This window comes from Myotis myotis, unplaced genomic scaffold (genome assembly GCF_014108235.1).
Source record: "Myotis myotis isolate mMyoMyo1 unplaced genomic scaffold, mMyoMyo1.p scaffold_m19_p_2, whole genome shotgun sequence".
Lineage (NCBI taxonomy): Eukaryota > Metazoa > Chordata > Mammalia > Chiroptera > Vespertilionidae > Myotis > Myotis myotis.
In genome coordinates this window covers 11,165,122-11,178,180 of record NW_023416324.1, presented here as the reverse complement: position 1 = coordinate 11,178,180, position 13,059 = coordinate 11,165,122, and the positions used below count along the sequence as shown (strand labels likewise).

General features: G+C 40.7%; 1 protein-coding gene across 14 annotated transcripts in view; it reads left to right on the top strand.

Moving 5' to 3' along the window:
* The window catches only part of EIF4G3 (eukaryotic translation initiation factor 4 gamma 3), a 293,349-nt gene extending 280,494 nt beyond the window's left edge, over positions 1 to 12,855 (top strand). For all 14 annotated transcript variants that reach the window (XM_036352006.1, XM_036352015.1, XM_036352013.1 and 11 more), the window contains 4 exons: positions 4,100 to 4,246; positions 5,514 to 5,598; positions 7,366 to 7,512; positions 12,351 to 12,855. In XM_036352006.1, the coding sequence (XP_036207899.1) occupies positions 4,100 to 4,246; positions 5,514 to 5,598; positions 7,366 to 7,512; positions 12,351 to 12,532 (561 nt within the window). In that variant the 3' untranslated portion in view covers positions 12,533 to 12,855. The remainder of the gene's footprint in view (positions 1 to 4,099; positions 4,247 to 5,513; positions 5,599 to 7,365; positions 7,513 to 12,350) is intronic.
* The last annotated feature ends 204 nt before the right edge of the window (positions 12,856 to 13,059 follow it).

The window sequence follows — 13,059 nt, the reverse complement described above, 5'->3', positions numbered from 1 at the left end:
CAGGTGAAGCCACCTGCCCACGGTCCCTTGCGGCCGGCAAGAGAGTGGGAAGCCCGGGTCCTGGGTGCCTGCAACTGGCCAGAGGAGGGAATCCTGGGTCCCAGGTGCAGGGCAAGGCAGAGGCGTTTAGGGGTGATCAGGCCAGCAGGGGAGCAGTTAGGGGTGATCAGGCAGGTAAAGGAGCAGTTAGGGGCAATCAGGCAGGTGAGCAGTTAGGAGCTGGTGGTCCTGGATTGTGAGAGGCAGTCGGACATCCCCCGAGGGGGTCCCAGATTGGAGAGGGTGCAGGCCGGGCACAAATTTCATGCACCAGGCCTCTAGTCTATATATATAAAAGTATAAGCGACTGTTAACCAGTCGACCAGTTGCTATGACACACACTGACCACCAGGGGGCAGGCACTCAATGCAGGAGCTGCCCCCTGGTGGTCAGTGCACTTCCACAGCCAACCTCCTGCAGTCCCTTCCCCTGTCCGGCCGACAGCTGGCCGGCCCTGATCAGGACTGGGCGAGACGGCCCCGATAGGCCCTGATCGCTGGCCAGGCCTAGGGACCCCATCTGTGCATGAATTTCGTGCACTGGGCCTCTAGTCTACACTAATAAAAGAGAAACATGGTAATTGGCGTATGACCGCTACCCTTCCCATTGGCTAATCCCCCTGTCACTCACAGAGTAGAGCCGAGATATGCAAATTAACTGGCAGCCAAGATGTCAGCCGGCAGCCAGGCAGCTGATGCAAACAGGGAGGCTTGCTTGCTTCAGTGACGGAGAACTCCAACGTTCCCCGCCTGACTTGCCGGCCTCTCAGCTGCAACTCTAAGCAACTATGTTGCGAATAAAGAAGCTAAAAAAACCCCAGAAACCTGCTTTACTCAGCGGAGCTTCAGCCAGCCGGACCGCAACATTGTATCAAATACAAACGGTAAACAAAGACCAGAAACCTGATTTCAGCAGCTGAGGCCTCAGAGCTAAAGCTGGCCCAGAATAAAAAAAAAAGAAAAGAAAAAAAGGAGCGGTTGGGAGCTTCAGTCCCAGCCTGAACACAGCCCTCAGCCCCTTAGCCAGACTGGCCAGGCACCCCAGTGGGGACCCCCACCCTGAAGGGTGTGTGACCAGCTGCAAACAGCCATCATCCCCTCATCCAGGCTGGCCAGGCACCCCAGTGGGGACCCCCACCCTGATCCAGGACACCCTTCAGGGCAAACCAGCTGGCCCCCACCCATGCACCAGGCCTCTATTCTATATAGTAAAAGGGTAATATACCTCCCAGCACCGGGATCAGCGGAGCCGTGAGGCCTCCCGGCACCGGGATCAGTGTGACAGGGGCAGCGCCCAAACCCCCTGATCGCCCTGCGGCTCTGTGTATGACAGGGGGCAGGGCCCCAACCCCCCAATCGGCCCTACCCTGAGCGTGACTGAGGGTGGCATCGCAACCTCCCAATCTGCCCTGCTCTGTGCATGACAGGGGGCGGCGCCCCAACTCCCCAATAGGCCCTGCTCTGAGCCCGACCACGGGCTGCACCTAGGGATTGGGCCTGCCCTCTGCCACCCGGGAGCAGGCCTAAGCCAGCATTTCGTTATCTCCCGAGGGGTCCCAGACTGCAAGAGGGCACAGGCCGGTCTGAGGGACCCCCCCTTCCCCTGAGTGCACAAATTTTTGTGCACCGGGCCTCTAGTATGATTATAATGGAGCTGAAAAATTCTGGTCACCTAGTGACACTGCAGCAGTCATTAAAGGGAAAAAGTTGGAAAAATCAACAAGTTTGTGACTGAGATGACAAGCAGCTTTAACCTGGGTGTGGTTGATGACATTGAAGCACTTCCTAGAGTGGCTCCCGAAGAATTAACTAATGAGGAGTTGTTGGTACTAGAACAGGAACACATAGCTGAAGAAGAGGCAAGAGAAAGGAAACTGCAGAAGAAAAAGAAGAACCTCCAAGAAAGTTCACCATGAAGGCTTTAGCAGAAGCATTTGCAGACCTCAACAAGCTCCTTGAAAAGTTTGACAACATGGACCCCAATACTAAAAGGTTTACATTGAATAAAGAGGAATGTGCATGGTGCATTATCTGCTTACAAACAAATCTATAATAAATTTTAAAAAAAGAGCCCTAGCCGGTTTTGCTCAGTGGATAGAGCGTTGACCTGCAGACTGACTGGTCCCAAGTTCGATTCTGGTCAAGGGCACATGCCCAGGTTGTGGGCTCAATCCCCAGTGTGGGGCATGCAGGAGGCAGCCAATCAATGATTCTCTCATCATCTTTCTCTCCCTTCCCCTTTCTCTCTGAAATCACTAAAAAATATATATTAAAAATAATAATAAAGAAACCAAGCAAACCACCACAGACATTTCTGAAGAGTGACACCTCCTCAAGGAGAGCCTCAGTCAGCTCCTTCAGGAGATATTCCAGAAGAAGGCATTGCTGTCGTAGCTGATGACAGCTCCATCCATTCCTCTTGTTGCCCTTGGAGACCTTCCAGTGGGACAAAATGTGAAGGTGGAAAACAGTGATATTGATAATCCTGACCCAGTGTAGGCCTGGACTCATATGTTTGTGTTTTAGGTTTTAACAAGAAAAGTTTAAAAAGTTAAAAAAATGTTAAAAGTAGAAAAAGATTAACAGATAATGATATAAAGAAAATACTTTTGTACAGCTATACAATATGTTTGTATTTTAAGCTAAGTGTTAATATAACAGAGTCAAAATGGCTAGTTTGTTTGTTTTTTAATGCTCACCTGAGGATGTGTTTTTATTGGTCTCTAGAGAGAGAGGATGGAGGTGAGAGAGAGAAACATCAGTGTGAGAGATAAACATTGATCAGTGGCCTTCGTGTGTGCCCCAATCAGGAAGCGAATCCACAACCTTTTGGAGTATGGGATGATGCTCTAACCAACTGAGCCACCTGGTCAGGGCAAAAAAGTTTTTAAAAATTAAAGTTTACGAAGTAAAAATGTTACAGTAAGCTAAGGTTTACTTATTATTGAAGAAAGATATTTTTGTAAGTTTAGTGTAGTCTAAGTATAGAATGTTTATAAAGTTTACAGTAATGTACAGTAAGTTATAGACCTTCAAATTCACTCATTGACTCACCCAGAGCAACTTTTGGCCCCGCAAGCTCCATTCATAATAAGTACATATAAGTGGATCTATGCAATTCAAACCTATATTATTCAAGGACAACTGTATTATACCTTTTCTATATTTATATATACTTAGATACAAAAATACCTACCACTGAGTTACAATTGCCTATTGTACAGTAGCATGCTGTACAACTTGGTAGCCTAGAAGCAGTTGGCTTTACCATATAGTCTAGGTGTGTAGTAGACTATACCATCTAGGTTTGTGTAAGGGCATTCTGTGATTGCACAGTGAAATTGCCTAATGACGCATTTCTCAGAATGTATCCCTGTTGTTAGGCAACACATTACTGTAAAGGGGTTCAACAACAGATTTGAGCAGGCAGAAGAAAAACTTAGCAAACTTGAAAATAGGGCAATTGAAATTGCTCAGTCAGGAGACACTGATTTAGACTAATCGACTCCCATGAAAATTCATCCTTAATTTTTGCAAAAGATACATTATTTTATTAATTGTTTTACTAATGAAGTTTCTGGTATTGTTCTATGAAACTGAATATCATTGAATTTTATAAATTCAAAAGTCCCTGTATCAATATATGTTACTATAATTTAAATTTTTAAAATTATAACAACATATATTTGAAAATTAACTCACTAAACATATGAAAATGCTTTATAAGAAGAAATTGCTGCGTTTGAGGAGCAGAAAGAAAAATGAATTTTAAAAACTTAATGAAGCCCTAAGGTCCTATGGGATATGCTAAGAGCAAGACAAACTCATAATGATTGGAAGGTAAGCGTACGCAGAGAGATTGTTCTAGGGGTTTTGTTTGTTTGCTTGTTTATAAGTAGAATCAAAAATACACAGTAGAAAAAATTGGAGAAATATTCAGAAGGATAGTGCGGACCATTTTGATCCCGTGTAAAATAGAAGATACACCCATGACTTTGTTTTCCTCTCAGGATGATAATAACACTGAATTATATCAATGTGTTTAACATTTTATGTTTCAGAAGTTGGACTTTATAGAATCTGACAGTTCCTGTTCCTCCGAAGCACTTTCAAAGAAAGAACTCTCTGCTGAAGAGCTCTATAATCGACTTGAGAAGCTTATTATTGAGGAGAAAGCAAATGATGAGCAGATCTTTGACTGGGTAGAGGTATAATGACTGTGTCACCTTCCCTGGAAGCTCTGCCAGAAAGATTCCTGAGGGCTCTCCTTAATTCACATATCACCCTTTCCCTTCATGGGAGTTTTTAACTTCAGTGAAGTTTATTTTTATTCTTACATGTATTTGAATTTTAAACAGTAAGGCTGTTTTTCTATTTTTATAAAATTCATAGTCTTATAATGACAGCTTTAATTTTTCCTGGCCAATCATTTTTAGCCTGACCCTTTCAGGGGAAAATACTATACTGGGCTCCAGGGAACACGTCCATGCCATTCCCTTCCCTCTGTCCTTCATCCGACAGGCACGTATCCTCTCAACTCTAAGGGACCCCATGAGACTTGTAACCAGGGGAGCAATGGGCAGCAGCAGCTCAGTCCAGGCAAACCTCCTGAACTTGTCTCCAAGACCCTCTTTTCCCCTTTTTCTCTGGCTTCCCAGTGAGCCACGCAGCCCAGCCTCGACCCTCCTGTTGCTTTTTCTATGCCCTCCCTTGTTTCACTGCCCTAAGTATATTTTGTTGTGGTCAAATTCTTTCTTGCTTTTCTAAAAAAAAAGAAAGAAAGAAAGAAAATACCTGTCATTTTCTTTTGCTGCTCCTCTGGTTTAGGACAGTGTTTTATAGCAAGAAGATATTAAGAAAAATAAGATCTTAAGAGAAATAAACTAAGCAACAAATTGAGGGCCCATTTATTTAGCATATTTCAAAATATTTTTTTGGCATCCTTAGAAAAGAGTAACAATTTTGTCACCACCACCTGAAGAATCTGTTTCAGGCAATACTTGAGATTTATCTCTAATTCAACATTAAAATTAAGGTAAAAAGCAGTGTTAGCACACCTAGAAAGAGTTGCACACTACTGAAAAAAGCAGTCTTTAAAATACAATGTGGTGATGGTATAGTTCTTTCAAATTTATAGTTTTGGGTAAATCATCTTAATATGGGTTATATTTTGAGGAAGAAAAATGTTTTTAAATCATTGCACTTCCAAATGTATATAGTACACAACACTGTATGATGGAATGAGCAACGGTAGGCAGTGACACCCCTGAAAACTAAACACTGCTACTCAGAACATTTTCAGACAGAACTGGCAGTAGCCTAAGTATTTTCCAGTGAATCAGAAGATTAATTTTTGCAAGAAGGTTGAATGTGACCCTATCTGCCCTTAGTGCCAGATGGGACCTAGTTTAGGGGAAGTAATTTCTCTGGTGTGTGAGGGTACCTTTAAACTGTTCCATTTACTTTTGATATCAGGCTAATCTAGATGAAAGCCAGATGAGTTCACCTACATTCCTTAGAGCTTTAATGACAGCCGTTTGTAAAGCAGCTATTATAATAGGTAAGTAACATTTCTAAAGGCAAAGTTTAACGTCTGAAATCCCCACTATGTCAAATACTGGTGATTTGGGCCTGTGTTTATATTGTCTTTAACACTTGTCCTATATAGCTCAGTTTCTGTGCAGATGCATACCTTTCTGTCTACAGTGCCTGGCTGTCTCAAGCAGGGGGCAACTAGCTGCCCTGCCTGCAAAGATCCCAGATATGAACAGCTTACTGCATGCCTTCGGTTGTTTTATACTGTGTTGCATGTGGCTTTTCTAATTCACACTCAAATTTATGAATTTACTTTTCATTTCCAACACTCAAAGCCTCCTCCTTCCTTTCAAGAGTTAATATGAACAGGTTGAATATTCTTTTTTTTTAATATATATATTTTTATTGATTTCAGAGAGGAAGGGAGAGGGAGGGAGGGAGGGAGAGAGGAGAGAGAGAGAGAGAGAGAGAGAGAGAGAGAGAGAGAGAGAGAGAGAGAGAGGGAGGGAGGGAGGAGAGAGAGAGAGAGAGAGAGAGAGAGAGAGAGAGAGAGAGAGAGACATCAGTGATGAATGATGAGAATCATTGATTGGCTGCCTTCTGCACGCCCCCACTGGGGATCAAGCCTGCAACCCAGGTGTGTGCCCTGACCAGGAATCAAACCCTGACCTAGTTCATATGTCAGTGCTCAGCCACTAAAGCACACCGGCTATGCCAGGTTGAATATTCTTAACCTACTAATATCAACCAAGGACTAATCTCAACAGAAAAGCCATTTTATATAAATTCATATATGAGGAAAGAAATACCAGTTGCTGCTTCTGCTTTATGTTTACTTTATATAAGCCAATTTCATTGAATGTTGATGAATTTCATGGATGGATAGGATTAGGATTGGTAGAAACCCTGAATACTCCAAGCTGCCTGTAATATTTAACAGTATTTAACAAGATCATCCTGTTAGCCTTAGGTAGAAATCCACATTTCTATCACTGAAATAGGAAAACAAAATTCAACTCCAAAGTTTTTCAGAATTTTAGGTTTCTCTTTATCATTTTGGAAGATAGCTTCAGGATTCTAATTTAAGATTTCCTGTCAATTAATGTTTTTTTCAATGTTAGTTTAACGAATAAACAACAAGCTAAATAGAAAGTCTTGATTAAAAATTTTTAAATAATTTCCATTATCTATGGAAATAAGACTTTGGCACTATAAAATCAGTTGGAAAATATATAAGGTGCTTTTAAAACCAATATTGTGTCCTTGTGCCAACTCACAGAGGAAATAAAACCTATGCTTCTTGGTTCTGGGGATGCGTTCCTCAGCCCTTGTATTGTGCCTTCCCCCAAAAGGCCCAGGTCAGATATGTTGTCTGCCACTGTCACAGTTAGTCCTCACCCTCCTATAATTAATAATAAAGTGGTTCTAATTCTTTTACACTTCTGAAAAGATTTACATGAACTGTCATTCTAATTTCCTTTCTAATGTTTCTAGTTTGGAAAGTCATAAAACCACTGTACCTGTTTCATTGTGATTAAAGATAAAGAATTGGGTACACAACTGTTGAGGGAACCCAGCACTCAGAATACATCACCCCTCTATGTTCTTTTATTATTTTGGAAAGAATGTCCCATTAAGAATTTCAGAACATTTTGAATTTCAAAATATTTGCCTTGGACCTCCTTGCTTCCTCTTTTCTTATAGAGTCACATGTGTCTTAACGACTCAGAAATTGAAAATGGCTGTGTGTTAATTCCTTAAATGTAATGCTTAGTTCTTCTATCACCTCTAGCTGACTGTTCCACCTTCCGAGTGGACACTGCTGTTATCAAGCAAAGAGTGCCGATCTTACTCAAGTACCTAGACTCGGATACAGAGAAGGAACTGCAAGCACTTTATGCACTACAAGCATCAATAGTCAAACTTGATCAGCCTGCCAGTAAGTTTATGTCTTGCTACAATTAACCCAACCAGTGGTTGAGTTTTATCCAGGCCAAGATTTTAGCGATGGTATGATGGGTTTGAACAGGGATAATAGAGGAATTCCTGGTAACAAAACTCAGATAACCAACAATTTTAATGAACCTACATTTTTTATGTACTTGACTTTCGTGAGAAAATAATAACTAGTTTAAATTAGATATTTAATCCTCACTCTAGAGAGGTCTAATAAATTTTTCTGCAATGATGGAAATATATCTGTTTCTTTCATTGTGGCAATCATGAGCCACGTGTCGGTTAAGCACTTGAATGTGGCTATTGTGACTAAGTAACTAAATTTTAAAAAAATTTTTTTAATATATTTTTATTGATTTCAGAGAGGAAGGGAGAGGGAAAGGGAGAGAGAGGTAGAAACATCAATGATGAGAGAGAATCATTGACTGGCTGCGTCCTGCACACCCCCTACTGGGGATCAAGCCCCCAACCCGTGCATGTGCCCTTGACCAGAATTGAACCCTGGACCTTTCAGTCCACAGGCTGACACCCTATCCACTGAGCCAAACTGACTAGGGCTTAAATTTTATATAAATGTAAATAGCCACTGTGGTTAGTGGCTACCCTATTAGACGATGCAGGTCTAGGACATCTCCATATTACCATGCGTTTTATATAAATTTCACTTTTTTTAAAAAGTCTTTTTTTTTAATATTTTTATTGATTTCAGAGAGGAAGAGAGAGGGAGAAATAGAAACATCAATGATGAGAATCACTGATTGGTTGCCTCCTGTACGCCCCCTACTGGGGATCAAGCCCACAACCTGGCATGTGCCCTTGACCAGAATTGAACCTGGGACCCTTCATTCCACTGAGCCAAGCTGGCTAGGGCAACATAGGTCTTAATAATGAAAGAGAATGATACGCTTCAGAATCCTCAGAATCCTGCAAAGTCATTAAGGCATTTTAGACTAGTTTTCAGTTAAGGGTTATGATTAATTCTGGCTAATCAGACAAATAAGGTAACCTGACAGCTAAGACTTGGTGATATTGGTAAGTTAATTGAATTGTATTAAAGCTTGAAAATTTAGTTGAAACTTGTGAAAGTAGATATTATGTGGCTATTTTAGAGATAAAGTAGATCTTTGGCACTTCCTTGGGTTATAGCTTTTGCAAAGTTTTCCTTCTTTGCTAGTGCTGATGAATCCCTCTAAGACAGAGATTTCAACCGGTGTGCCGAAAGAATTTTGTTGCTGTTAATCCTCACCCAAGGATATTTTTTTCATTGATTGGTAAAGAGAGTGAAAGGGAGAGAGAGATCGATTGGTTGCCTCCCGCACGGTGCCCTGACTGGGGCTGGGGATCGAACCTACAACCCAGTTACTCACCCTTGACTGGGAATGGAACCCGTGACCCTTTGGTGAGAGGGCCGGCGCTGTAACCACTGAGCAACCAGCCAGGGCAATGCAAGAATTTTGTGCAATATTCAATTCCTGACTATTTAGTCAGGGACACTGACCTCTTTCCCCTTAGATTGTCAAATTAAAAAATGACAACCGCCAACACAATAGCCGTCGGGTGTGAATGAATCAAAATTATACCTTTTTTTTTTTTTTTGTCAAATCAGCAAAAAAATACTGTTTTGAGTGTACTACAGAATTTTTAGTAATTACTTTATGTGCGCCATAAGATGAAAAAGATTGAAAATCACTGTTCTAGGAGATAAAGGAGAAGATTGAAACAAATCATTCTCAGGGTATAACTGGAGAGACGTCTAAGTGTGAATAAGAGAATGAATCTCACTTTGTTTTCTCTCTCTCCAGACCTTTGAAAGGTTGTTTAACATATGGCTTCCATTTCCTATTATAGGATGAGGACACTAACTTTTCAAGAGATGGTTATAAGTAGATGAAATTATCAACTTTAATAATCCCCGGAGAGATGTTTAATTCTAGACTTACCAATAACATAATCAGCCACTTGCTTCCATTTCCCCATAGACCAACTGGGGTTTAGAGAAAAAAGTGACTTCAATATTAGTTGGACTAATAAAATTCCAAAATAAATCTAAAGAAAAATTTTAATATAACTCATTCTAAACCTAATATTTAGTAGCAATTATTGCTTATTCCATTGCATCCCTCCATTAATATGAATGATTAGCAAGCTAACTTTAAATGAATTTTTATTAATTCAATCTTTACTGTTCAGATTATTACATTTGTTCCTCTTCCCCCCCCCCCATAACTCCCCTCCACCCAGTTCCCATCCCACCCTCCTCCCTCACTCCCCATCCACTGTCCTCATCCATAGGTGCACGATTGTTGTCCAGTCTCTTCCCGCATTCCCCTCACCCCTTTCCTCGCCAAGAATAGCCAGTCCACTCCCTTTCTATGCCCCTGATTCTATTATAATCACCAGTTCATTCTGTTCATCAGATTATTCACTTGATTTTCAGATTCACTTGTTGATAGATGTGTATTTGTTGTTCATAATTTGTATCTTTACCTTTTTCTTCTTCTTCCTCTTCTTAAAGGATACCTTTCAGCATTTCATATAATACTGGTTTTGTGGTGATGAACTCCTTTCTCTTTTTCTTATCTGTGAAGCTCTTTATCTGACCTTCAATTCTGAATGATAGCTTTGCTGGATAAAGTAATCTTGGTTGTAGGTTCTTGGCATTCATCACTTTGAATATTTCTTGCCACTCCCTTCTGGCCTGCAAAGTTTCTGTTGAGAAATCAGCTGACATTCGTATGGGTACTCCCTTGTAGGTAACTGACTTTCTTTCTCTTGCTGCTTTTAAGATTCTCTTTGTCCTTTGCTCTTGGCATATTAATTATGATGTGTCTTGGTGTGGTCCTCTTTGGATTCCTTTGTTTGGGGTTCTCTGTGCTTCCTGGACTTGTAAGTTTATTTCTTTCACCAGGTAGGGGAAGTTTTCTGTCATTATTTCTTCAGATAGGTTTTCAATGGCTTGCTCTCTCTCATCTTCTGGCACCCCTATAATTCTGATGTTGGTACGCTTGAAGCTGTCCCAGAGGCTCCTTACACTATCTTCGTATTTTTGGATTCTTTTTTTATTTTGCTTTTCTGGTTGGGTGTTTTTTGCTTCTTCGTATTTCAAATCATTGACTTGATTCTTGCAATCCTCTAGTCTGCTGTTGGGAGTCTGTATAATATTCTTTATTTCAGTCAGTGTATGCTTAATTTCTAGTTGGTCCTTTATCACAACCTCGAGGGTCTCATTAGATTTCTTGTAGATCTCATTAAGTTTATCGGCAGTTTCTAGAAAATTCTTGAAAAACCTTAAAAGTGTGGTTTTGAACTCTATACCCAGTAGTTTGCTTTCCTCCATTTCTGTCATTTGTGTCCTTTTTCTTTGTCTCTGCATCTTTTATGCTTCCCTGTGTTGATAAAGTGGTTTTCTGTGCTGAGTGTCCTCTAGGGCCCAGTGGGTTCAGCCTCCCCAATTACCTGAGGAGGACACTCTTGGTGCACCCCCTTGTGGTCTTTGTGCACAGTCTTGCTGTAGTTAAGCCTTGATTGTTGTAGTTATCACTGGGAGGAATTGACCTCCAGGCCAATTGGCTATGAGAATCAGCTGTGTCTGCAGTGGGAGAACTTCTGTGCTGGAGACACCCCTCTGGGACAAGACTTGCTTCAGTGGGGCTTTGGTGCTCACTGAGTCTGCCCCCTGAGTGTGTCCTTTATGGTTCCACGGAGCTGCAAACTCTTAAATGAATTTTAAATGCCTGCAAGGAAGGAATTTTTTTTTCAAGAATATATAAAGACCCTCTGTTGGATTTTATATCCTTACCAACTTTCTCCCTTTTTTGAATAATATAAATTGGGTTTCCATTGTGAGAGCAAAACAGAGAATTAATATTGACCAGATTATCTGAGCATTGAAAACAGTTGACAGATAAAGTTTTTACCCAGGTTTTTCATGTAAATTATTACTTTTTATTTTGAAAATAATATTAGAAGGGGGGAAGTACATCCTGCCTTTTCCTCCCAAATATTGTAAAAATAATATATTGTTATTGTAAAATTTCAAATAATAGAGATGCATAAAATTAAGAAAAAAAATTTTTGTTATTTTAATCCTCACCTAAGGTTATATTAGAGAGAGAACATTGATGTGAGAGAGAAACATCAATCAGTTGCCTCTCACACCCACCGCTACGTGGGATCGAGCCCGCAAAATAGTTATGTGCCCTGACCGGGAATTGAACCAGCGACCTTTCAGTGCACAGGACAGTGCTTCAACCAACTGAGCCACCCAGCCAGGGCTAAAAAAATTATTTTCTATTTAATTGTTAAAGTGTTTAAGTTGACAACTACATAATATTAAACAGCTCAGCCCTGGCTGGTCTGGCTCAATGGATAGAGTCGGCCTATGGACTGAAGGGTCCCGGGTTTGATTCCGGTCGGGGGCACATCCCTGGGTTGTGGGCTCGATCCCTAATGTGGGGCATGCAGGAGGCAGCCACTCAGTGATTCACTCTCATCATTGATGTTTCTGTCTCTCTCTCCCTCTCCCTTTCTGAAATCAATAAAAATATATTTAATTAAAAAAAAAGCTCAGCATTATCAGAAAATAGTTCAAATTGAACAAAACAACAGGAATAAGAAATAATTGAGACTGCTTACATCTTCTTTTCCTATTCTTTAGACAGTTGTTCTGCTACTTACACTATCAAGAGGGAGTATAATGAATTGTCATGAATGCTCTTTTCTTGGGGAATTAATGTGCATTCATTCATTACTTGGAAATACAATCTTTCCTTCACAACTACAGTGCCCCAAAACAGATGGTTTATTTTCACTTCCTTACAGATTTGCTACGGATGTTTTTTGACTGCCTGTATGACGAAGAGGTAATCTCCGAGGATGCCTTCTACAAATGGGAAAGCAGCAAGGACCCCGCAGAGCAGAATGGGAAGGGTGTGGCCCTCAAATCTGTCACAGCATTCTTCACGTGGCTCCGGGAAGCGGAAGAGGAATCGGAGGATAACTAAAACTTCAAATACACACAAAGAAACAAAAGAAACAATTTAAGTATTTTTTTAAAAAGTTTCACGTCTTCGCCAATCACAGTGCAGCAAGGCCAATTCTCGCAGAAACCCCCACGTGTGCACGAGTGGGAGAGGGGAAAGAGAAAAAAAGGTGATCATGGAGGAAAAAGGTACTGGAAAAAAGTAAACTTCATCCTGAGGGCGGGAGCACTAAAACCAAAATACATGTATTATTTATAGAAAATATTTTCTGTTATAATCTTTTCTTTTTAAACGAGGACTCATACTTTTAAAAAACACATCTGTTTAGCAAAAAAAAAAAAAAAGTTGAGTACTTTTAATTTATTTTAAGGACTGCAAATGCCAGTGTAATTTTTTAATTTGCAGTTTCTGTAAACAACTTGTATAATAGAAAAGCAGAGAAATAAATTTCCCTCCCCTTCAGACGCACCTCACGTTTGTTTTAATGCAGAGTAGTTAGTCCAGATTTAAGAAGGTTTGGGGTGAACAAGGTAAGAAAGATTTTTTTT